Source organism: Erythrolamprus reginae, chromosome 1 (genome assembly GCF_031021105.1).
Source record: "Erythrolamprus reginae isolate rEryReg1 chromosome 1, rEryReg1.hap1, whole genome shotgun sequence".
NCBI classification, from domain to species: domain Eukaryota; kingdom Metazoa; phylum Chordata; class Lepidosauria; order Squamata; family Dipsadidae; genus Erythrolamprus; species Erythrolamprus reginae.
Genome location: NC_091950.1, coordinates 192355115 through 192382364, shown reverse-complemented (window position 1 = coordinate 192382364; position 27250 = coordinate 192355115). Strand labels below are relative to the sequence as shown.

The 27250-nt window shown below is 42.3% G+C and overlaps 1 protein-coding gene across 3 annotated transcripts in view; it reads left to right on the top strand.

Moving 5' to 3' along the window:
- CHN1 (chimerin 1) overlaps window positions 1-1371 on the top strand; it is a 121184-nt gene extending 119813 nt beyond the window's left edge. For all 3 annotated transcript variants that reach the window (XM_070731781.1, XM_070731782.1, XM_070731783.1), the window contains one exon: window positions 487-1371. In XM_070731781.1, coding sequence (XP_070587882.1) covers window positions 487-658 — 172 coding nt within the window. In that variant the 3' untranslated portion in view covers window positions 659-1371. The remainder of the gene's footprint in view (window positions 1-486) is intronic.
- The last annotated feature ends 25879 nt before the right edge of the window (window positions 1372-27250 follow it).

The following is a 27250-nucleotide window of genomic DNA, read 5'->3' as shown; positions in this document are numbered from 1 at the left end:
AGACACTGATTAATATAAGAAGGATTTGTCCAAAGCAAACTGGTTCCTATTAGCTACAAATAACAGGCAGCTGAAGACATATTCTGCTATGTTGGCAGTGCTCTGTGATGTGCAAAGAATCAAATGTTCTCAACCTGAAGATAGGTGCGTGTGAGAGAGAGGGAGAGAAAGAGAGAGAATAAATGAACCGCCCTTTGTTAGCTCCAGTGTTTTACTCACAAGATATCTAATATTTTATTTTGTTCTTCCTCCCTTCATTCTACCTTATCCTTGTCACCTTATCCATCATTCCTTATCAGCCTTATTGGAGCATAACTGTTAACTAAGGAACACTGGGAATGCTAGTTTTGCACAAAGGCAGTGGTTGTGACTGTTCAGGCTACCTTTAATTTGTACTTCACGTGACCCTTTTCGTTTCTGGGTCGATGAGATCACGATTACAGCTTTTACTGGCTCGCATTTTAATCACATTCTGTCTTGTTCCAGGGTAACTCTCCACGAAAAACAGAACCTCATGAATGCAGAAAACCTTGGCATTGTTTTCGGACCAACCCTCATGCGAGCACCAGGGCTGGATGCAATGGCTGCCCTGAATGATATCCGTTATCAGAGACTGGTGGTAGAGATGCTTATAAAAAATGAAGATATTTTATTTTGAACTTGGAGTACGTATGCAAGTGTTTCTTAGTGGATGGCGAGAAGAATTGGAGGACTGTGAATAACTGAGCCGGCTCCTGCAGCTGAATTTTTATTGTGAGGTTGTGCTGTGTGAAAGGTGTTTCTTATGTTGATTTTGCCCAGACAGAAAATGTTGGGGAGATGTGATCCTATGCTCTGCTTCCCAGGATATATAGCTGTGTGGGCTGTTTCATCCTTCCTAGTCCAGAATTTCTGTTAACCTGGTCTGCTTCTTGCTCACCTCTTTTGTGAGGCTTCTCCTACTAAGGGCACAGGAGAAGGAGTCAGCATCTGAATTCTGAAATTGTCTGTGGCTGTGATTTAGCATGTTTTCAGTGTCAATCTGTGGTGATTTTCTGCTCTGTTTTGTAATTGGTCTTTCAGAGGGGGAGGGGGGAACAAACGCCAGCGAACCAGAACCTCTAAATGTTTATTGACATCTCCTGTCATTCTTTTCCTATGTGAAGGATAGCTTTTGTTGGATTTCATAACATTTCTTTTAACTGCTGAAAATACGTTTTCATGTACCAGAAACATATTTCGATTGCCATTTTAAGTAAAGCCATTTAGTGCATTTCCAGTTACACCTAACAACACTGAATGAATGAAAATGGCTTTGTGGTTTTCAGTTGTCTTTTTGTACTTCTGCTGGGCATGCATATTAATTTATTAAAGTTTTGCTTTAGAACCTTACCAAGCTTTATTTATTTATATATTTATTAGGGGTTTTTGTGTACAAATAACTCATAGCGGCGAACATACATAATGCTTATCCTTCTTCTTGTTTTTCTTCACAACAACAACACTGAGGGTTAGGGTCTCCACATTTTTGACTAATTTTCCAGCAGTGCCTAATCATTTTCTATGTTATGAATACCCCCAGGAACATCAAATCTATTACACACACTTTTGTGTCATCAGCAAGAAGACAAACCTTATCTAGCAATCCTTCTGTTTATCCTTCATGAACTGGGGTGGTGCAGTGGTTAGAATGCGGTATTGCAGGCTCCTTCTGCTGACTGCCAGGCATTCGATCCTCACCGGCTTGAGACTGACTCAGCCTTCCATCTTTCTGAGTCAGTAAAAGAAGGTTGTTTGGGGAAATAGGCTGACTCCATTTAAAAAAAGCTTAGAAAGAGCTATAAAGTACAGAGAAGTGATATATAAGTCTAAGTGATTTATCACTTAACAAACACATTGAACAGAACAGGATCTAGGACTGATCCTTGTGATACACCGTGTGCGATTGGTCTCTATTCAGACAGAGCCCTATTAACAATCACACATTAGGATTAATCCCTGAACCAACTTTTATCCACTGAAACATCAAATGGTTAAACCTTAGCATGTACAACCTTTTCATGGGTACATTTTGTAGAACTGTATCAAATGATTTGCTAAAATCCAGATGGGCTATGTCTACAGTTCCCTCTTCATCCGAAACATTTGTGACACAGTTTAAAAATTCAATCAGATTAGTATGACATGATCTGCACTTGGTAAAGCCATGCTACTTTGGGTCCATCAGGTTGTGCCCTTTTAAATGTTCATTAATCCTTTTTTTTCCCAGGAGTGAGTCCATTAACTTCATTACTACAGATGTTAAACTCACTGGCCTAGAGTTTCCAGCTTCTGGAAATATTGCAAATAATGTAAATTTAAGTGACTCATTCAGATATTTCAGATATAGTGACTTGGTCCAGGTGGCCATTGGATACAGATTTTGTCTATAAGTAAATCCCAACCTATGACCCTTGTTTAAAGACTACTTGAAGTTATAGCAGTGCTGAAAAAAGTGACTTATGACTTAAATGTTTAATTTTTTTTAAAAAAATGAGTAAGTCCAAAACATTGTACTTGTTCATTTATAACCAAACTAAACCAAGCCAAATGAGCCAAAGCTACATATTACAGCAAACCTGGAAAACAAGGAAATCAGGGAATTATCGGGGAAATCGGCAGTTCGGGAAATATCAGGGAATTCGTGAAAAAAACAGAATAAATCAAGGGGGAAAACCAAACTGTATTAAAATGTTTAAAAGTCAGGGGAAAATCATGTAAAAAAATGGATCGCGTTGCCTGGCAGAGTCAAGCAAAAATGAGCATAACTGTGGCAACAACTTGCTTCTCCACAGCTTAGCTGTTTGATATGATGTCATCTATGACCACACCTTAACTAGATCGTAAATGTCAGGGAAATATCAGGGAATTTCAAAATGCTTTCCCCCTGGACACCTTGATATTTGAATGTGGCAAAAGGGGTTTTGTATCTATGGTATGTAGAACTATTGAAAATTTGAAAGGGTGTGTGTGGGCTTAAAGAGGCAGGATTTATTTAATGGTTTGCCCTGTCTTTATATTTTGTTAAAGCAGCATGCATGCCCAATGCTCCCACCCCCTATTTTTTCTACAGCAACAACCCTATGAGGTGGGCTAAGAAAGAGTAATTGGTCCAGAGTCACCCAGCCAGCTTTCATTTCCAAGGGAGAACGACTGTAGAATGTATCATCTCCCGGTTTCTAGACCAATACCTGTGTAACTTCACCAAACTGGCTCCTCAGCTGAGTAAAAGAGATGATTAGGGGACTGGAGGCTAAAACATATGGAAAACAGTTGCAGGAACTGGGTATGTCTAGTTTAATGAAAAGAAGGATCAGGGGAGACATGATAGCAGTCTTCCAATATCTCAGGGATTGCCACAAAGAAGAGGGAGTCAAACTATTCTCCAGAGCACAAGAAGCAATGGAAACTAAACAAGGAGAGAAGTAAGTTAGAACTAAGGAGAAATTTCCTGACAGAACAATTAATCAGTGGAACAGCTTGCCTCCAGAACTTGTGAATGCTCCAACACTGAAAGTTTTTAAGCAGATGTTGGATAACCATTTGTCTGAATTAGTTTTGGGTTTCCTGCCTAAGCAGGAGGTTGGACTAGAAAATCTATCTCCAAGGTCTCTTCCAACACTGTTGTTGTTGTTATATAACACTTGAGCCATGCACAATTGAAGTACTGCATAGATCTATGAAATAATTAACTAGCTATAATAACAGAACTACTTAATTAAAGTTTGTCCTTCACCCACATTTCAAATCCTTTTGTGCAACTCTGCTCCCTTTTGTGACTCAGCTGTTCAAGGGCTGGAATGACCCACTGCAAGTTACATGTCTAGAGGAAGATTTAATGCTGGTCAAAATCCCAGAGGGGAGAAGTTGCATTAGGTTAACTAATCAAGTAAAGTAGTCCAGGTCCCAGTAGAAGATCAACTCCTTAACAAGGACACTCACTTTCCTCCCCTGCTAAGATATTCACCGTAAGCTACCCTTCTCTGTCCTGACTGTTATGTGCAGTCCAGAATTTTGTGGCCCACCAGTAGCAAAAATATAAATAAATTAAAATGAACTTCACTATTCACTTATGCTACCCATTTCTTGTCTTGATAAATGGGTATAGAAAAGATTGTTTACTCTTCTGATAAGTCCTGCATAAAAGGAATGTGAACTGTTCGTGTGATTCCTATTTTTTCCTCCTTTTTCTATGTTTTTATTTTATTTTATTTTAGTTTGCTTGGCTCCAAGTACTCCAGGTGTAGAAATACAGAAATAGCACCTTCTATCTGAGTGCAGACACATTCCCAGAGCAGAAGTTTTTTAAAGGACATGAAAAGCGACTATCCCAAAATTGAATATGAACACATTGAACGAAAATGCAAAAGTGTGCTGGAATCGGGTGGGCTGCTGCCTGGATGGGTGGTGGTGAATACAGTGGGGTAGCAAAAATGGAGCTCCACCCCAGAGCACCCAATTTGTACTGAAAGATGTTTTTAAAAAATGCAGGGCGACCTGCATAAGTCACGCCCACAATGTGGTAGTAAACATTTTGGTAGCCCTTCACTGGCTGGAATGATATATTCTCTGCATGCGAGTTCTAATAGCATATTACTAAATTTTCTTTTAATTTGCAGAGAGGCAGATTTTAAGTAAGGGCTGGGCCATACTATTTCCCCCCCCACAGGCCTTGTCAAGAAGGAAAAACCCAGGTAAAATGTAATTGGGTGGCATTTTGCAGTGACCATGTGATAAATTGAAGGAACATTAAACTTCCTTTCATCCAGTTTGACCTCAGCTCTCCCTGAACATGGAAAGGAAATTATTCATCTGAGTATCTAAAATAGCTTGGTACATTCACAAAGGGGAATCTAGTGCATGGAAAATTCCATTGGGCTAATGTAGATTTTCGTTGAGCCAAATATATTTCAGCCATTATTGAATACAAGTTAATAGCGGGCCATGTATCCATTATGGGCATACAGCATTGTTACTGCCTTAGACTTCCACAATAGACTTACTACGGTATTCTTAAATCAGGCCACCTATATGTCCCTCAAAGCAAAAGTGTAAATACACAGCCTTAAGACATTTCTTAAAACCCTTATTTTGGGCCTATGCATGCAAGTCCTTGAATGATAGAGACATTCTGACTTGCTTAACAGGCTGTTTTAAAATATTTAGGAGAAAGATTTTACTAAACCTTATTGTTCTGCTGGGCTCTTTGGTAGGAGCCTCCCGAAAATTCAAGGATACAAATTGCAGACACACACACGTTTGAAAATTTAAAACAATGTTCTTTATCACAAAATTCAAAATAAACTAAGCACTCTTTTTGTATTGCAAAGAGCACTCGTCCCAAAACAACCGGGCAGTCTGTACAATTTCCCTTAAGCAGTCATTAAGTACTCAGCTAGCAGCTGTGAAGAAACTTCACACCCCTTCTTCTTCCAACACACACACACGTTGCTCTGCTTTGGTTTCAAAGGCGTGAAAAAATCTTTTTCCATTCTTGGGCAATGTGATTGAAAAAGTGACAGCCTCGCAGCTTGAGATAGGAGAAAATGGATGTTCTGGATTAATTTTTAGATTTTTTTTCAGGATATACTAATGGTACTCTCTCTTTTTTTGCCTTGAGAGAATACTTATTCCTGGAAGGTAGATGCAGGGAGTATAGCCCAGGTTGTTTTCCTGGACTTTAATCATGTCCATAGTAGCCTACTGGTCAATGTGACAGGATTGTCGGTCAGAATTATTTGCAGTTGTCCCTCTTATCAGGATGAGCCCAGAAAGGCAATCCTATGGTGTCCCTCTAGGTTCTGTCTTGTCCTTCTGCTGTTTAACATCTGTAGGAAATCGCCAGGGACCAAGTTCAGAGATTTGGAGTGGGATCCTATCCTACACTGATGAATCCCCAGCATTATTGCTCTCTACTTTCTAATTCCATGGAAGCCATCAACACCCCTAAATGTTGTTTCGCTTTGCTTAAATAGGCTGGAGAAAGGAGAATAAGCTGAAATTAAAATAAAATGGAGTTACTGTTGGATGTGGACAATGGGGGACTCAAAGACTGAAATATCAAACCTTTTGGATGGGGCTGTACTACCTCAGAACAGATCTGCAGTTGTTTAGCGAAAGCCACAATGAGAGGCATATGGCCACAATATACCAACTGCGACTTTTCTTGAGCTAGTGACACCCAGCCACAGATAGCCACATCTTGTTGACATCTCATATTGTGTATCCTAGTATGCTTTACATAGGACTATTTTTGGGTTCTGCTTGGGAATTGCAGTTGGTACACAATGCAACCGCAAGGCTGCAAAGCCAATGCAACGTTCACTTTGAGCAATGTGAAACTGTTTGTGCTAATGATACTTCTCCAGCAGCTGCTCAGAACTGCTTCTCCAAAGGGTGGGCTAGCTGCTCTTGTTACCTACAACTTCAGCCAGCGATCAAACAAAGGTGCTTTGGGTTTTTATTTCATCTGCTGGACTTTGGATCCCTACTTGTTTTCCACTCAAGGGGATAGAAGGAGCTGTCTTGTTAATGGACAGAACCATTGGTTGTGGGGAGAGAAGATAAAAAGAATGGAAGACCTAAATTTTGTTGCCAAACTATTGAATTGGATTGCTGGGGCAAATCATGGAATCAAACTTACAAAATGACAATGGCCTCAGAGAGAATATCTATAAAATGTTTTACAGGTGGCATTTACCTCCGGCAAGACTGGCAAAAATGTTTCCCAATACATTGCCTATATGACGGAAATGTGAACAGGAAATCGGTACTTATTATCACATATGGTGGACTTGCTCAAAAATAAGGAAATATTGGAAAACAATACAAAAATGAATTGAGGAAACAGACAGACAGTAAAACTTAAACCAGAAACTTTTCAGAACAAAAGTAGACAAACACCTCCAATATCTCGTATTACACATTACAACAGCCGCTAGAATTCTCTATGCACAATTTTGGAAACCAAATATAATCCCTACAAACACTATGAAAATAACTGAAATATTACAGTGCAGAGATGTGCAAAATGACAATCCAATTACAGGATAAAGAGAACACAGAATTCTATAAAATTTGGGAGAATTGGTATAAATGGTTGGAACACACAAAAAAGTTAATACAATAAATAATATTATATAAGACACGATAGTTGATGAAGGATAAGGATAGCAAGAAAATTAAAGCTAAGAACATAATAGATTTACAATAGAGATAACGTAATGCTGTAATACACATATATTAACTTTTATATATACTGTGTCTGTATATATATATATATATATGTTGTGTGTGTGTGTGTATATATGTATATAAATATGTGTGTGTGTGTGTGTGTGTCACATGTTTTTTTTGCTGAATTTGAAAATTAAGGGAGACTAGGATAGATCTATTTTGGCCTTATTTTGGCCACATCACCTAGCCATACCCTCACTGGTACTTGAACCTGCAACCTTTGCCTTGTAAGGCAGAGAATTAACCTCTAGGCTACAGTATCCAATCCCTTCAGCTCTGCACCAGGGAAGGATTACATATTTTTGTGTCAAATCACCCTGGTGTATTGAAGGAACATCACAGCTCCTTTTTTTGCCTCTCGGCCCAACCCAGGGCCATTTCCAAGGCAGTTAATTTTATTGATAGCCGACAATTCTATCTGTATGTGTCACATGGGTTTTTTTTTTGCTGAATTTGAAAATTAAGAGAGACTAGGATAGATCTATTTCGGCCTTATTTTGGCCTCATCAGCTAGCCATACCCTCACTGGGACTTGAACCTGGAACATTTGCCTTGTAAGGCAGAGAATTAACCTCTAGGCTACAGTATCCAATCCCTTCAGCTCTGCATCAGGGAGGGGTTACATATTTTTGTGTAGAATCACCCTGGTGTATTGAAGGAACATCACAGCTCCGTTTTTGCATTTCGGCCCAATCCAGGGCCATTTCCAAGGCAGTTAAGGTAACGCAGAAAGAAAATACACAAGGGCAGAAGTATCAAACTCATGAGGTATTGCAACTTTTTTCTCCCCCTTTGCTAAAATAGGAGTGGGGGATGGCCAGCGGGTGACGCACGAGTGTGTACTAGGGGAGTGATGGTGAACCTATGGAACAGGTGCCACAGGTGGCATGCAGAGCCATATCTGCTGGCACGTGAGCCATTGCCCTAGCTCAGCTCCATCGTGCATGTGTGTGCCGACCAGCTGGTTTTTGGCTTGCACAAAGGTTCTGGCAGGGCGTTTTGGGCTTCCAGAGACCCTCCAGGAGGATGGGGGATGGCATTTTTACCCTCTCCTGGGAATCCTTTGGAGCCTGGGAGGGTGAAACACGAGCCTACTGGGCCCACCAGAAGTTGGGAAACAGACCATTTCCAGCCTTCAGAGGGCCTCTGGGAAGCAAGGGAAGCTGTTTTCACCCTCCCCAGGCATTGAATTATGGGTGTGGGCACTCGTGCATGCGCAATAGCCCACGTGCACACTCTTTCGGCACCCGAGGAAAAAAAGGTTCACCATCACTGTACTAGAGGGACGCAGACTGAATTATTCCCTGGAAAGTTTATCTGTTTTGCCTGCTGCCCATTTACATCCTTTCCTACAACGAATTAATTAGAAGGAAAGAATTTGCTATACATTCTTGTTGTTCCTTCTTTCCCCTCCCCACCTCCCCCAGCCTTCTCCAGCAGCTAATCATGATTACAAACAAAACACGTCAGGCATGATAAATTCTTCCAATTTATGTTTAGCACAGGGTAATGGAAGATTAAAATACTACAAATGTCTTATCATAAGAACTCCCCATCTGGTTCTCTGCACTAGGATAAAATAAATATTTAATTTATGTAGGGCATGGCCAGCAGTTTTATGTGAATTAAATCCTGGAATTTTTTTTACACAAAATGGTATTGACAAATAAGTATTTGTGCTAGAAGGCCTACTATTATTCTAACCTGCCTGCTCATAGCTAGAAGAGAAGGCCATACTTGTTCCCTCCAGCCCCACTCTCTAAATTGTCTTAAGACATTTCAGCAGATCGTGCAAGTTATGGTAGATGTACAAATTAATTTTCAAGATGTTTTCAGATGTCATGCTGAAATGAAATAAAAGCAATGAGATCTAGCCCAACAGTAGCTGCACATGCTCCTTAGATCCACGGACTTTTGACTGGAGATAAGGAAGAAAGTACTGTAGGTTTTATATGTGTTGTCCAGTATATAATACAATATACACTGGATAACAAATTGACCAAAGCAAAGGAATGCATCTTCTAAAGAAGGCAGAGGAACTACATCTTTAGGTAGAGAAAAAGGAGAAGCCGAAGAGCCATTACAAAGCATTCTCATTTGTAACTTAATTCGGGCACAGTGGTTGCAAACAACAACTCTAAACAATTCCTCTTCTTGATCCAAGTAGTTCAGGGTCCGACCCACAGGAGGGGACACACTCAACCTGGTGCTTCTCTCAGGGCAGTGGAGACATGATCTGGAATTAAGGAAAAAAATGGTTTTCCCTTGTCATGGTCAGATCATTTCCTGCTTTGGTTAGATTTTAGGGCACCGCCAAGGGAGTTGGAGCCGATTAAGTGGTTCTGCCTCAGGTGCCTAATGGTCCCTAAAGGATTCCAGAAGGAGCTTCGGGAGATACCTGACTCCCTTGCCCACAATCCAGTCATATCCCTGGTGATTGCCTGGAATAAAGCAGCATCGGGGGCATTCGATCGGATTGCGCATTTATGTATGTATGTATGTATGTATGTATGTATGTATGTATGTATGTATTTGTTTATTTGTTTGTTTGTTTGTTCGTTTATTTATTTATTTGTTTGTTTGTTTGTTTGTTTGTTTATTTGTTTGTTTATTTGTTTGTTTGTTTATTTATTGGATTTGTATGCTGCCCCTCTCCGTAGACTCGGGGCGGCTCACAGCATACAATAAAACATGACAAATCCAATAGATTTTTTAAAAAACATTAAAAAAACCCATTATTAAACCACACATACAAACAGACATACCATACATAAATTGTATAGGCCCAGAGGAGAGGGGGGGATGCCTCAATTCCCCCATCCCTAACGGCAGAGGTAAGTTTTAAGGAGTTTATGGAAGGCAAGGAGGGTGGGAGCTTTGCCTTTGCAATCTCTCCATGGCAGTTGATCTAGGAAAGCTTCCTGGTTTACTGAGATGAAGCACCAGAAGAAAGATTTAGAGCAATGCTGAAGATCCAGTAACTCCGCATCCGACCGAACACTTTTAAGAGCCTTTATTCAGTCTTATTTAGTGGCAAAACGTGCTGCAAAATGCTTGCATTTTTCCACACATATCACATTCTCTGACTCATGCCCAGCCGCCCTATTTAGGGTGACTTGTTCTCTCCTTGATGTGGGGGAGAGGGCAGGAGTCCTTACAGGGTAGAGCTGAGGAGTTTATGCAATTTTTGTTGGATAAAGTCACTCAGATTCATACAGACCTCAACTCCAATTGGGCAACTTCAACCGAGTTAACAGGGGCAGGTCTTAGTCCGATTCTGTGGGATGAGCTTGAGCCTGTGACTCCTGGGGAAGTTGACAAGGCAGTAGGAGCAATGAGTTCCTCCACTTGTTTGTTGGACCCATGCTTCTTCTGTCTGATTTCTGCCAGCAGAGAGGCGACATGAGGTATGTGACCATGGTATCCTTCTGGGATGACTGAGGAAGTTGGGAGTGGGAGGCACCATGCTACGATGGTTCTCCTCTTATCTCTCTGGACGGTCACAATCAGGATTGGTAGGAGGACAGAGATCGACCTCTAGACCCCTCATTTGTGGGGGTCCCTTAGGGCTCGGTTCTCTCTCCCCTCCTATTTAACATTACATGAAACCACTGGGTGAGATCATCCATTGACACAGGGTGAGATACCAGCAATATGCGGGTGATACCTAATTGTATATCTTCACCCCTTGTCAGTTCAGTGAAGCAGTGTGGTGCCAATGAAACTAACAATTTGTGGTTTTAAGGAATATGCATATTAATTTGTAGAGGCGAAAAATAAAAAAAATGAAAATAAAGAAGCAGTGTGTCAGCGTTCTAAATAACATCAGAGAAATAAACCAGAGTCGAAACCTTAGCCTTCTTCCAAGTTCCAATTTATTAACAGAGCCATGTTAGTTACGAACTGTAGTCACCCCTTTACTAAATTTTCCTACACTTCACCCAGGTTCATCCCTCGTCCCCACACCCACAAGTTCATCACATGGACCACTCCGGTTCTCTCAGTGTCCACGATCCTCCTTTGTACTTCTGGCTGGTGCTGAACGAAGAATGACCTTGAATCTCTGGAAAGAATTTGTTGTGGCTAGTATCGTTTGATGGGACCCAGGGGAAGAGCCTTCTCTGTGGCGGCTCCGACCCTCTGGAATCAGCTCCCTCCAGAGATTAGAACTGCCCCCACCCTCCTTGCCTTTCGTAAACTCCTTAAAACCCACCTCTGTCGTCAAGCGTGGGGGAACTCAAGCATCTCCCCCTGCCTATGTAGTTTTTGTGTATTATATGACTGTATGTATGTTTTCATATATTGGGGTTTCTTGTTTTTTAGACTTTTTAAATGTATCATTGTTATTTTAGATTCTAACTATTAGATTTGTCATTATATATTGTTTTTATCATTGCTGTAAGCTGCCCCGAGTCTATGGAGAGGGGCGGCATACAAATCTAAATAATAATAATAATAATAATAATAATAATAATAATAATAATAATAATAATCTTTCCCTCTCATGCAACCACCCCTCCCCAATTCGCACAGTATTTTTCTACCTGTGGCAGGCCAAAGTCTCTAACTCAAAAGGGTCTTGTCTTTAAGCTTTCTGTTCCTGTACAAGAACATGTATTCTATTGGCTGTTGTAGGGATCATAACTAACTTTGTAGGCTGCCTGAGTTAAGTTTGGTTGAAGCGTGGAGGGTGTGGTGCAACTGAGATGATGCAATGAAAGAGCTTGTGTTCAAAAAGAGTGCTGGGCAATTCCTATTATGGTTGGATCTTGGATGAATAGAGCTAACCATCTCTTAATCTCTTAAATGCCGACATCTGCTGTGGACTATTGAGGAAGATGGGGACTTAATCGTTGTCTGCTTCCTGCCTCAAAAAAGCTCATGTTTCTCCATTTCTCATCAAGGGAAATATAATATTCTGCCTTTTTAATATTTCCTAAAATATTTCATTCTTTTAGGAGAGTGGTGGGTGCTAACTCTACCTATCTACCTATCTACCTATCTACCTATCTACCTATCTACCTATCTACCTATCTACCTATCTACCTATCTACCTATCTACCTACCTTGCTACCTCGCTACCTACCTATCTATCTATCTATCTATCTATCTATCTATCTATCTATCTATCTATCTATCTATCTATCTATCTATCATCATTTCAAAAAGTTACATGGTTACTGAGGATTAACCCAGGCAAATCAAACAACAGAAACCCCTCCTAAGGGTTTGAAACCTTCTAGTTCCCAGGCTCCAAACTTAGTATACCCAAGTCTTTAATGCTTTGGGGAAAGCCAGTTCTAATCTCAGGAAAGATTTTCCAGTTATTGTACTGCAAAAGAAAAGGCATTTCCAAAGTTTCCTTAGATAACATTCTTCAATTGAGGGGACTCAGAGTGTGCCTCTTTTTTAGACTAGTCAGTGGGACAGGTAGAAACAACTGTGGAGTAGCAGTTTGAATAAGAGGTACTAAGTTTTGCAATTGATTAAATTGTAAAGGTTTTATTTCCTTTAAATTGCTACGCTGGCTTTTGTAGGATTTTAAAAAGATTCTGAATTTCTTTTTTTTTCTTTTTTCTTTTAAGCTGGGTATAGCTTTTACGTCAGAAAAAAAAGTCTACCAATGAAGCTAGCAATTTGTGGTTTTAAGTTTCTTATGTTTTAGTGCAATAGCAAAAAAATTGCAACTTTCAAAAATTAAACATAGCTGGAAAACTTGTGTAATAGAAGGGGATGAAGGAAACACAGTGGATCATAGAATAATTATAAAGCTACAAGTGAATCCTTTCAGGGGGGTTGGCAAATCAGTGTAGAGCAATTGAAGAAATGATAAATGCGGCCACCAAAGCTAACTGCACTTCTGATCGTTGATTTTACTGTAATTACTAAATAACTATTGTAATAGCAGCTAATGTATACAAAAGAAATGTTCACAGTTAACGTAACTTACAGTTCTGGCAATATTTTGTGCCTTTATATCTTAGTTGTCTTTTCAAACCACTGTAATGAAATACTTAAAATTGGTTGTGGATTGCATTTGGTATTTAAGTCCCTGTTCACCCTACTACACCGCTCCAAAGACTACAGAATCCAGCTTGATTTGTGAGATCCAAGATACTTTTTAAAATTCTACCGTTGCACATGCCTTTAGTGTTCGGAAACTTCAGATCGTGCAGATTGCAGCTTTGAGAGCAATCATGGGCTTCCCTAAATATGCCCATGTCACACCAACACTCCGCAGTCTGCATTGGTTGCCGATCAGTTTCCGGTCACAATTCAAGGTGTTGGTTATGACCTATAAAGCCCTTCATGGCACCGGGCCAGGTTATCTCCGGGACCGCCTTCTGCTGCACGAATCCCAGCGACCAATTAGGTTCCTCAGAGTGGGCCTTCTCCGGGTCCCGTCAACTAAACAATGTCATTTGGCGGGACCCAGGGGAAGAGCCTTCTCTGTGGCGGCCCCGGCCCTCTGGAACCAACTCCCCTCAGAGATTAGAATAGCCCCCACCCTTCTTGCCTTTCGTAAGCTTCTTAAAACCCACCTCTGTCATCAGGCATGGGGGAATTAAGATATTCTTTCCCCCTAGGCTTCCACAATTTATGTGTGGTACGTTTGATTGGTTTTAAAATAAGGGTTTTTAGCTTCTTTAGTATTGGATTGTCGCATGTTGTTTTTACCACTGTTGTTAGCCGCCCTGAGTCTACGGAGAGGGGCAGCATACAAATCCAATAAAATGAAATGAAAATAAAATGAAATGAATGTTATGGAGAAAAACAAAGCTGTACAAAGAAAATAATATACCGCTTAGACTCCTGCCCACAGTGATATACAACACAAGGAGACCATTCAACCTGCAATCTCCCCCACAACATGCACCATTCTTTATAAGCCACATATAAAGCTGGGCATTGAAAAGCAAACAAATGGATGTGGGGTGGGAGGGAGCCACAGTAGTGCTGTCTCCCCCCAAAAAGATGGTCTGTAGACATTACCTCTCATTATCAGGTGCATTTTTAAAATGAGAACTTGCTTTTTGAATCTCAGACTGGTAGGGGGTTAATTCCTCACTTTAAAAAGTACTTCCTTTTTTTTAGATTGCACCATTTTCAGGTTAATTTCTAGGATGTTATCAGGGAGCTGAACCTGAAAAAAGATTTTGAAGGAGAAGAAAGAATGTATTTTAAAAAGACTAAATACTTATTACTATCAAGTAAATAAAATGCACCAAATGAGATTGAATCTTCATTAAACTGGAGAGAAAATTAGCTTGATAATTATGTCTAATTACAACCTCTTTGAAAAATCTCTGTAAAGTCTAGAATATTGACTGAATTATTTATTTCGAATTATATTTTTCTACTGCACATGTTTGGAACGCAAAGGTTGTCTTTCATAGGTTGTCCTCACATAATGACTGGTAACTCCAAATTTTTAACTGATTTTCTGCTCTAATGAGTTCCCTTTGGGTGGGCCTCCCCCTCCCCATCATTCTCCTTTCACAACCATAGCTGGCCAATGAGAGACAGGCAGAGTGAGTGTGTGTGAGAGAGAGAGGTGGGTGGGAGGAAGAGATCGAAAGGGAGAGAGACAGAGAGACACACAAAGAAAGGAGGAGAGAGAAAGGGAGAGAGACACAGAGAGATACAGAGGGGGGAATACAAGGGGGAGAGAGAGAAGAGAGAGAGAAAGAGACAGAGAGGGGGAGAGGTGGGAGAGAGAGAGACAGACACAGAGAGAGATAGAGAGGGGAGAGAAAGGGGAGAGAAATATACAGAGAGAGGGGAGAGGGAAAGAAAGATAAGGAGAGGGAGAGGGAGAGATATAGAGAGAGGGGGAAGAGAGAGACAGATACAGAGAAAGAGGGGAGAGGGAGACAAAGATAAATAGAGAGATACAGAAAGAGGTGGAGAAAGAGGAGGGGAGAGAGACACAGAGAGAGAGAGATGAGAGAGAGATGTCAAAAGAGTTTGTGGTTCTGGATGTTTTTTAACAACCAGTTTTCTGCCCTAATGACTGGCTGGGTAAGTGTGATGGGGGGGGTTGTCATGTGACTAGTTAACTTCCTTCTCACAGAATTTAAAAAACTCAACACACACAAAACCAGAACTATTTTTATAGGTCACTTGATCGTCCCCATTCTGTTCGGAGATGAACTTGCACTTCACATAAACCTAGAAACAGATGATGGATTCCAGACTGAAATATGTTCAGCATTTTTATGCAGATGATTGGAATCAGTTTCAAGCATTATCCATTTCAAGCAGAAGTAGTCGTTACTCTATGTAACTTCATAACATGAATGCTGCCAGAGCAGTAAATTCGGAGCATGTAACTTAGATCAACCTAATACTGAGAGGAAGTCAGAGAAACTATGGCTTGATAAAAATGGACGGTTCCTGTTTCAGGTCTGATGTATTCAATTTCAGCTGCCATCTCTCACATTAAACATGTGCTGCTAAGCTTCTTTTACTCAAGAGTTGGATCTTGAACTTTTCTGCAAGGCCACATATAGGTGAATGAAAGAAAAAGGTATTGAAGTTCATGACTGATCGTTTGGGCCTTTTGAAAAGATGTGTATTTTCAACCAGTGGTCATGTAATAGCTTTTAGACAAAGCAGGTACTCAATAAATTCTTCTGGTTTAAGATTAACCTAAAACTATCTAGGACTTAATACTTCATAAAAAGTTGTAACCAGAAAAGAATTATGAAGTACAGTGGTACCTCGTCTTACGAACTTAATTCGTTCCATGACCAGGTTCGTAAGTAGAAAAGTTCGTAAAAAGAAGCAATTTTTCCCGTAGGAATCAATGTAAAAGCAAATAATGCATGCAACCCCATCCCAAAAGTCACCCCTTTTGCCTTGCGCCCCTGGGAATCCCTGCCTCCAGACTTCCATTGCCAGCCGAAGCGCCTGTTCTTGCACTGCTGGGATTTCCCTGGGCCTCCCCTCGCTGGGAATCCTCACCTCCAGACTTCCGTTGCCAGCTGAAGCACCCATTCTTGCATTGCTGGGATTTCCCTGAGCCTTCCCTTGCTCGGAATCCCTGCTTCTGGACTTCCGTTGCCAGACGAAGCGCCTGTTCTTGCATTGCTGGGATTTCCCTGGGCCTCCCCTCAATGGGAATCCTCGCCTCCAGACTTCCGTTGCCAGCCAAAGCGCCCATTCTTGCATTGCTGGGATTTCCCTGAGCCTCCCGTCGCTGGGATTCAAAGCAGCGCCGGCAAAAATGAAGGGAATCCCAGCGAGGGGAGGCTCAGGGAAATCCCAGCAACGCAAGAACGGGCACTTCAGCTGGCAAGTCCGGAGGCAGGGATTCCCAGCAAGGGGAGACTCAGGGGAACCCCAGTGCTTCGGCTGGCAATGGAAGTCCAGAGGCGGGGCATCCCAGCGGTGGCGACTCAGGTTCATAAGGTGAAAATAGTTCAGAAGAAGAGGCAAAAAAATCTTAAACCCCGGGTTCGTATCTCAAAAGGTTCGTTAGTAGAGGCGTTCGTAAGACGAGGGTACCACTGTATTACATTATCAAGAATAAAAAGTACAGCATCACCGCTTGGAGAATGCTGTTTCTTGTCTTTCTTATCCAACAAGAATATTTAGACAAATCAGAATTGAAAAGTATTTTCTTTTGTTTGGGTAGAACTCTTATAAAGGAATAGTACTGATTGACAATTGCAAATGTTGAAGAGGACTCCTGTAAAACTTGTCATTACGTGCTTTCTGAAATATGAAACCTAACCGGTTGGCCAAAGAAACAAGAGATGTTTCCTGTGAGTAAAGTATCAGGATCTTTTAAAAGAAGCAACATTACTTATGAATGAGACCCTCTACTCGAAGACCATAGTAAATAACACAAACATTATGAATTAAGTCTTCATTTAAAAAGGAAATCCAATCATAAACTATGCCTATAATTCTCCACTTGTTTACCTCTGAGTAATCTCCATGAAACTGGTGAAACTCAAGGCTAAATAAGGAGACTAAACCTGATGTTTATATTATATATATTATTGTAATGCTCCCCTATAAACTTTACGCCTTAAATTTTAGAAATGATTTGAGTTTGGAACAGAAAGTCTGGATTTGCTCTGTCTTTTGTAAGAGACAACACTTAAAACAATTCAAGTGCTCCTATGGAAAAGAACTTGAAATGCTTTGAGTGCGCAAGCTATATAATGGCAATTTGAACCAAGAGCTTTCTTCTCTGGTCCCAGGACCAAAAACGTTAGGTGGAAAGAGAGGTGGGTTTCAGCAGGTTCTGACCTGAGAACTGGTAGTGGAAATTTTGAATAATTCGGAGAACCAGTAAATACCACCTCTGACTGACTCCGCTCCCATCTATTCTCCACCTCCTAAGTCCCAGCTGATCGGGAGGAAATGGGAATTTTGCAATAACCTTCCCTTGAAGTGGAGAGGGAATTGAGATTTTGCAATATCCTTCCCCTGCCACGCCCACCAAACCACACCACGCCCACAGAACCATGTACAATTTTTTGAAACACCCCCACACACACACTGGATGGAACATATGCATTCCATAGTCTCTTCTAACAGTCATTTGACCTGCAGAAAAATTGGCCAATGTTTAAAATGTTATTCTTCATAAAGAACCTTTGAAACCATAAAGCAAAAATCACTGAGGTCCCTTGAACAATGACAACTCTGTTTCCAATTCTCCAGAGAGGATCAGGGGCTCTACAGGAAATTCAATTAAATCTTTCTGATGACAGATACTTCCTTAATAAAGAGGGAGGGAACCCTCTCTTTTTTGTAACGAAAGAACAGTTTACCTATTGGCTATACCTATTCCTTAAAAAACTCAATTGTTTTATATACTTCCCTAGACCAAAGTAGTAAGTTTGGTGACCATAATTGAGACCAGCAACTTGTTCATTAAGTGAAACGATCACTTAAGTGCTTAAACTCTTCAGCTTTCCTTTGATTTACAGACCTGCAAGGGTTGGTTGTAAGGTTACTTTTTCCTCATTATTGTAACAGTGAATGGTTGCTATACAAGACAGTTGCAAAATGAGAATTGCTTGCACAGCGGTACCTCTACTTAAGAACTTAATTTGTTCCGTGACCAGGTTCTTAAGTACAAAGGTTTGTAAGTAGAAGCAATTTTTCCCATAGGAAACAATGTAAAAGCAAATAATGCATCCTAAACCCATTAGGAAAGAAATAAAAGCTCGGAATTTGGATGGGAGGAGGAGGAGGAAGAAGAGGAGGACAGTCACTGCTGAAGGAGGAAGGTGAGGTGAATAAAAAAAATCCAAAACTTTAAGGCTTCGGAGAGGGGCGGCATACAAATCTAATAAATTATTATTATTATTATTATTATTATTATTATTATTATTATTATTATTATTAAAAAAAAGAGGGACTCTGAGGCAGTGAGGAGGAGCACGTGCCTCCCATACACCTGGCACAAGGCTGCCTCCCATACATTGCACCAGAGAGAGAAACCCAGGTGGGCAACAGGGGGGAACCTCCCCCTCCTTTGACCGAAAGGCGGCGGCGGCTGCTGATGCGGCTGCTACCTCTTCCTTCCCATGCTGAAAGGCTTCCCCCTCCTCTCACTCACTCGCTTTGTAGCCGGCGCCCTTCCCCGGTTTGGCTGAAGCCGAGTTGATCTGGCCAGGGAACCTTTTGCCTTTCCTTACCCAGACGCTCCGGGAGGCAACCTTGCACCGAGTGTATGGGAGAGGGTGCGAGGGAGTCACCACAGCGAAGTGGTTTATTCCCTCTCCAAGTGCCCAGGGGAAGGAAAACGCTGTGTTCGCTCTGGGCTGCCAAAGCCTCCTTATGTTCCACCGAAAGGCTCCTCTGGCAGCCCAGAAAAGGTCAAGATGGCCAGGATTAAAGGGGGAATGGCTCAGGTTCTTAAGTAGAAAATGATTCTTGAGAAGATGCAAAAAAAATCTTGAACAGCCGGTTCTTATCTAGAAAAGTTCTTGAGTACAGGCGTTCTTAAGTAGAGGTACCACTGTATTGTCTTTTGATTCTAGCTGTGAAGCAGTAACTAAGTGTGCTTTTGGGCAATTTTGTCTTTTAGCAAGCTTTCAGATTTATCCACATTCTGAGCAGAATGACTAGACTTGGATCTTTGAGTAGGAAATGTAGGCAAGACACATAGGATATGCTTTTTTCCCCCCAGATGAGTGAAATAAATGGATTTTTGATCTTCCACAGAAGCAATCATGCTCTGGATTGAACTTGGAAAAATACAGGATTATGTTTATAGGCTGAGAAAAGCTAGTTCTTAGTTCTGCAGGCGCTTAACTGGGAATATTAACGTGGTTAGGAGCATTGTGTGTGTGGGAGAGAAAATAAATAAAATATACATAGATATAAATATAAATAAATAAAATTTCAGACTGACTCATCCTGTTTCAGTCAATCAGAATTAGGAAGAATTGGAAACCTTTTTCTTCTGTTGATAGAGCTCTATTTCATTGAAAGCACAGGATTTAAAATCCAAGTTATTGAACAGACAGAAAAGATAAATATTTACAAATTAAAACAATGATGCACGCTTCCTCGTGAGTGATTTAATTTAATTTATTAAATTAAATGCTTTTATACAAGTAGTCCTCAACTTACAACCAATATTGAGCCCAACATTTATGTTGTAAAGAAATGTGGTAAGTGAGTTTTACCCCATTTTATGACTTTTCTTGCCACATTTGTTAAGTGAATCACTTCTTCTTTTTGTGCCATTTTGGTTATGAGACGTTGGCGATCATGAATCACTGTACTTGTTAAATAAGTAACACGATTATTAAGTGAATTCTGAGTGTCAGTGGAAAAAGAGATATTGAAACTCTGGAGAAGGTGCAAAAAAGAGCAACCAAGATGATTAAGGGATTGGAAACCAAGACTTACGAAGAGAGACTGAGGGAACTGGGCATGGATAGCCTAGAGAAAAGGAGGGCCAGAGCGGACATGATAGCAGTCTACAAGTATACAAGGGGATGTCACAGAGAGGAGGGGATCACTTTATTCTCCAGGGCACCAGAGGGCCGGACGAGGAACAACGGCTGGAAGCTGACCAAGGAGAGATTCAACATGGAGATAAGGAGGAACTTCCTGAAGGTCAGAGCGATCAACCAATGGAACAACCTACCAGCGGACGTTGTGAACTCCAACACTCTGGACATTTTTAAGAGAAGATTGAACTGCCACTTGACTGGTGTATTATAGGGTTCCTGCTTGGGCAGGGGGTTGAACTCGATGGCCGTCATGGTCCCTTTCAACTCTAACAATAAATAAATAAATACATAAATAAATGAATGAATGAATAAATAAATAAATAAATAAATAAAAATTGCTGCTCCATAATGAAGCCTGAACTATTTAGATTTTAGAACAAAGAAGTCTTCCTTTTCTGTGAAGGATTCATCCTGGCTTCTATCTATTAATGTTCTTGACCTTGAGACTCAGCCATGCTGCAAACAATTCATTCCCAGAAAAGGACCATGCAGGTTTGGTGTGCTCCATTTTTAATGGAGGGGATTGAATTCTGAAGGCAATAGGTATTTTGGGGCTGCTTTGCAGCAACCAGGCCTTGGGGCACTGCTCTGTTCCAGAGATGTGAGGGACCAAGCACAGTCCAATGGACCAAAGGCAGCTTTCATTCTCTGTCTCTCACCTTCTGAGATGGAGCTCTGCATCTCATCCCCATCGTTCTTTTCAGCAAGCAAGCAATCTCTTGCTTCAACATCTCAAACGAATGGATCGTATAAGCCCCAAATAAGTGGAAGAACTTGGTTCTCCATTTCCGAAGCCTGATTCTCAAATGTTTAATTGGAAGTGGCCTGTGTAAAACCCCCCCACAAGAATGGCTGCTGATCCGAATCCAATGAAACTGTTCCCCACATTGCTTCTCAACTCAAGGCTTTTGCTTCTTGCTTCAATGACATCTCCTGTCCGAAAAAAATCTTCCTTGAGCTTAATAGCTTTCCATTTCTGTTCACTACCGTAGTTTTAACAATGTATTTTTCTAAGTTCTATTTTGAGTTCTATTTAAAGGGAGTTCTTTCAGTGCCAAGAACTCTGGCAGAGCAGTTGACCATTCTAGTGTTATTCCTGGCCAAGAATAAAAGAAGCTGGCAAAGGAGGCTATGGGTATCTCATGCGTGCACCGTATAAGCAAGTCAGCTGTCTCCACTGGCATTCTCTATCACCACCTATAAAAAACTGATTTTTGCAAAACATTCCTGTGCATGTCCACCCCTAAGAACTGGACAGAGGATTACTTTTTTCAGAAAGAGTAAGAAAGGAAGGGAGGAAAGGAGGGAGGAAGGGAAGGACAAAAGGAACAAAGGAAGGAAGGAAGGAAGGAGAAAAAAGGAAAGGAGAAAGATAAAGAGGAAGGATGGAGGGAGGGGAGGGAGGGCGGGTGGGGGAAGGAAGGAAGGAAAGATAGATAAAGAGGGAGGAACGGAGGGAGGCATGGAGGAAGGGAGGAAGGAAGGAAGGAAGGAAGGAAGGAAGGAAGGAAGTAAAGAGGAAGGGAGGGAGGGAAGGAAGGAGAGGTAGAATTTCAGCCTTGGCAGTTGTTTTTGGATGTTTTGAGCATAGATAAGCAGTGTTACATTTTTATACAAAAATCTATTGGGATGTTCATTTTTTAAATAGTGAGCCCAAACCAATAATGAAAAGAGGGGGTTGGATCTGCAGATCAAATGCTCCCTCTTGTGGCTAAAATGTAATCTTTCAGCACTCATGTCTGGTTTGCTTGGAATTAACTTTATGTAACGGTCAGTTAATGATGGTAGTAAGAAACATAACCTCATTTTATAATGAGGTGAGAATCTAACTGTTATGCTTTATATTTCCTTAGCAGTGGGGTCTGGTTTTTCAACAGTTCAGGAAATCAGAAATAAGTTTGCCGGTGAGCCAGTTGCTCATTAGAGTCTTAACAACTGGCCAGTGTTCCAGCCCAAACCAAAACAAACATATCATTATTTTAATCAAAGTAATCTCCTTCTCTGAAATTTACTATAGCTTGCATGCAGCCCAGATATCATTAACCAATGTTGTCGGTTTGTAAAACATAATCTAAACAAGAATGTCAGAGAGAGGAGGGGAGAGGGGGAGAGGGAGAGAGAGAAAGCGCCAAACTGGAACAAAACAAAGTTGTCTTCACACTGAAGCATCACGTGGCTAAGCCTAAAATAGTCTATGGGCATGGCCAATTGTTCTACAGATCTATTCACAAAGAGACCTCCTCTTGCTTAGCCACTCCTGCCTTCTAGCAGCCCTGCGTGCCCTAGCATCAAGAAGAGACTCCTCCTCTTCTCCTAAGTCACTTATGTGCACCTTGGGAGGTGCAGAAGGCCTTGGTTGGCTTTCAGCCTCTGACACCAAATCCTCTCCAACCTCCTCACTATCAGACTCAGGTGCCAGGTGCACATGGCTATGGTACCATGCAGGGGTGGGCTGCTGCACAGACAGGGGGGATGCAGTAGGATAGCGAAAATGGAGCTCCACCCCAGAGCACCCAATTTGCACTGAAAGATGTTGAAAGAAAATGCAGGGCGTCCTGCATAAGTCACGCCCACAGTGTGGTAGTAAATATTTTGGTAGCCCTTCATTGGTACTGTGCCTCAACCGTCTCTCGATCCCCACAATCCTTGACCAGCTGCGCAAGCCACGGATGGCCCACAACAATTCTATTCTGTTAGATATCTGCCTGGGTGATCTACCCAGACAGGGTAAAAGTCAAAAGTTCAGCTTTGTTTATTGCATGTTGATTGGTTGCCTTCTTTTGGTGCTTAAAATGTATCTTTGTAAAACTGCCCTGTTGCTGGGCTAGATTGTATTAATAGGAGAACTGTCATTGTATAGAGCAGTGTTTCCCAACCTTTTTTGAGTCGCGGCACATTATTCACATTTACAAAATCCTGGGGAACATTGAGCAGGGGGGGGGCCGCTAAAAAAAAAGTTTGGACAAAAAAAATCTCTCTTCCTCCCTTTCGCTCTATTTCTCTCTCTCCCTCTTTCTCTCTCTCCCTTCCTTCCTCTTTCTTTCCCCCTTTCTCTCCATCTCTCTTTGTTTCTCCCTTCCTTCCTCTCTTTTTTGCCCTCCTTCTCTCCCTCCTTCCCTCCCTCTATGTCTTTCCCTCACTCTCCTTCCCCCCCCTTTTTTTTTGCAAAACCCGGAAGTCTTTCTTCTGCAAATGGGGAGCAGACTGAGGATCAGGCAGCAGCTACAAAACGTAAAAGCTATCGAAAACGGTTCCGAATAGCTGAGTTCAGTCTTTTTTTAAAGCGCTGGCGAAAAGATGCAGCTTTCTCAAAGGACGGCTCCATCGAACCACGGCAGAACAAAAGGCTCTTCCCGCGCCGAGGCTTAAAGCGGAAGAAATTGGGGTGGGAAGACACCCAAAAGTGTTAACTCCCGAACTATTTGCACCCAGGGCAAATGTGGGAAGGAGGTGCTCGCTCCAAAGGGGCCCAAATACCAGCTCGCGAAAAGGGCCACAGAGTTTTGCTTCCCCTCCACATCTCTATTTGAAGCTGTGGGTGGGGAGAAATGGGGTCTCGCATCCCGACCCCATCGCTGAGCTGCTTTTCGGAGGCAGTGGGACCTGCCTGCCCCCCCGCTCTTTTCCTTGGGTGAGATGGAAAGGGGGCGGCCACCCGCGCACTCGAGCGCTTCGGCACTTCACTCATCTCACCCATTTCAAAGTATAACCAACCACCCTGCGAACAGGGCTTGAAGGGAGTAGGTTCTCAGGACAGTGGGCTCCAGCGGCTGCAGCGCCCCGCCTGGCTGGAGTTTCCCTGGCGGCGGCAGCAGGTCAGCTTCGGGGCATGGTGGGAGGGTGGCGGCAGCGGCCGCGGGCAGTAGCCATGGGGCAGCGGCAGGGTGGTCAGCTGTGAGGCAGAGCTCCGGAATGGAGGCACCGACGGCGGTGGCTAGACATGTTGCTAGACGCCGTACATGCTGGCGTTTCACTGGGCATGGACGTGGGGCTGGAGCCTACGTCCTGGCCCAGACAGCAGGCAAGTGCCAGCCATGCAATTCCAGCATGTCCAGCCGCCGCTGTCGGTGCCTCTGTTTCGGAGCTCCGCCTGACAGCTGACCGCCCTCCCACCAGGCCCCAAAGCTCACCTGCTGCCACCACCGCCAGGGAAGCTCCAGCCAGGCGGGGCGCTGCAGCTGCCGGAAAACTTGGAAGGCACAAAGAAGGAAGCTCAACTTCCGGTTTCACAACTTTTTGCTCTTCACAAAATGTTGCGAGGCCAGAAGCTGAGCTTCTTTCTTCGCGGCACACCTGACCATGTCTCGCGGCACACCGGTTGGGAAACACTGGTATAGAGCTCTCTATACTCCATTGCTTCTTGACTGAATTGACTTCCTTGTCCTGTTAGCAAAATAAACCTTGCTTGATTCAACCTTGCTTTGAGAGTTATTACATTGGCGACGGGGAGACTGACCCTCCGTGTGCTATCATGGCTACTCCGTCGGTAGTCCAGCCACCTGAATTCTTCAACCCAGAAAGAATGACCTGGACAGCCTACATGGCGAAGTTTGAAATATTTTTGGAAGCGGCCGGCATGAAAGACGCCAACAGCGGCCGCAAGCATGCCCTTTTCCTCAATTACTGTGGCACACAGATTTTTGAGCTGGCAGAAACCCTCACTGACCCTGAACCGGCGAACTCAGTTTCCTGGGACGCTCTCTTGTCCAAACTAGTCACAATGCATTGAAGTTGGGGTTTCTAACGTGGTGCCCATGAGTCCAATGAACTCATAGACACACTGTCAATTCTATAAATAGAGAAACTGAGGTTGAAATTCCTTTTGTGAGTTCATCATCCAAACACATTCTTCCAATGCTGAAGTTTTACCTTCACTGCTGCCAGCACTCTGTCTGATGCCGTGAAGCAGGAAATATCTTATCCTAGAGGAATTCTTGCAATGCAGATCAACTGTCATGAGCAACTCTTCAAAATGGTCACGAACACATTTGGGGAGATCCAGTTACAGTCTCCGTTAACTAGTAACCCACCAGATTTCACGGGCAACTCAGAAATGGTTTCCAAATGGAAACAAAACTTTATAATTTCTCTTTAATTAGGACAGTGAGTTTTGCCATCTCTTGCCAATGCCATTGCTTTTACTGCCCATTCTTCCATTGTGAGAATCACCACGTCATTCCATGTTTCAACATATATATTCCGAATGTTCAATTGAGCTCTTTACCCACAATTTACCAGTTCTTGATCTAGAAGAAAACTGTATTGGCATTTGCAGTGCCTGATGCTGACCTCTATCTAGGGCAGGGTCTCAAACTCACGGCCCCGGGGTCATCTGCGGCTCGGCTATGCGAGAGTAAGCGCTGCCAGATCTCTAGCAGCAAGAAGTAGGCAGAAGAAGCCATGTTCAAAACAGTTTATGTTCAATGTTCCATTCTTGTTCAGAAAGTTAAATGTTAAAGAACTGTTAATACAGACATTTGAATCTGAATAATAATAATTACATTTCTCTAGTCAGCAACTATATTTGGTTTCTTCAGTCTTCTATATCTGCTGTATTACTATTTATTTTTATTTTATTTATTAATCAGATAAATAAATCAGCAGACTCGGGGCGGCTCACAGCAATAATAATACAATGTAAACAAATCTAATATTTAAGTTAATTTTAAAAAACCCAATTTAGAAACCAATCATACATACTAGCATACCATACATAAATTTTATAAGCCTAGGGGGAGGGAAAGTCTCAATTCCCCCATGCCTGATGACAGAGGTGGGTTTTAAGGAGCTTACGAAAGGCTAGGAGGGTGGGGGCAACTCTGATATCTGGGGGGAGTTGGTTCCAAAGGGTCGGGGCTGCCACAGAGAAGGCTCTTCCCCTGGGTCCTGTTGTGATTCAGCCTGAGGCTCCTCAGGGAACGGCTGGAACTCTGCCGGATCCATGCTCAGAGGGGGAGGACAATGAACAGGAGGGGGAGGACCAGGCAGAAGAGGAAGAGGAGGAGGGAGAGCAGCCTGAGACCCCCGGGGGGGGGGCTCGCCCCAGCGAGTAGCCTGGATTCATTAGATGAAAACGCCCAGGCTATCATAGATATGAGGCAGAGACGGGCAGCCCAAAGAAGGGGCCAATTAGCAAGGTATTTCCATCCCTGAATTGGTAACAGCTGGGTTTGGGTGTGGTTCTCCTCAGCAGGGTTGAAAAGGCAGCCCCGCCCTTACTGTATTGTGGAGAGTTATCAATTGGGAGTCCTGTGGCCTTGCTTCGATTCTTGGTGTCTCTGATCCTGGCTTGTGGCTTCGAAGGCTGAAGACTTGGGGGAGGCGTGGGTTTTATTACCTCCAGTGTTGTTTTTGCCAGCAAGAATCCTGTTTTATTGCTTGGCCATCGTGAAACCTCATAACGTTCCTGTCTGTAAGAACAGTTTTTGTTACCTGTGTTTGCTTTCAAATATATAAACTGCCTTTGCTTTTTACCAGTGTGTCTGGATACTCTTTTTAGTTGGTGTTGGCGTCTGGGGGGACCCAGACAGAACAGGTCCTGCCAAACGACATTGTTTAGTTGACAGGACCCGGAGAAGGCCAACTCTGTGGGACCTACTATTGTTATCATTTTCATTTTTTTTATTTATTACAGATTTATTTATTTTTATCTTATGAATTTGTTAATTTATTTTTATTTTTTAACACAAAATAAGATGAAAAAAAATAAAGACATTTGATAACATTGGAATGTTTTTGTAAGAGCTTTTCTTGTGGAAAACCTGATGCGGCCCAGCCTCACTCAGACTCTACCTCCAGCGGCCCCCGGGTAAATTGAGTATGAGACCCCTGATCTAGGCATTGTTGTGCTTTGTCACTAAATAGTGTCTTTATTTCCTGGCGTGATGGCTCAGCAGTTAAGAAGCTGAGTTTGTCAGCTGGAAGGTTTGACAACCCAGGTTCGAAATCTGAGCACCACATAACAGGGGAATCCTGTTCTTACACAAGCTTCTGCCCACCTTAGC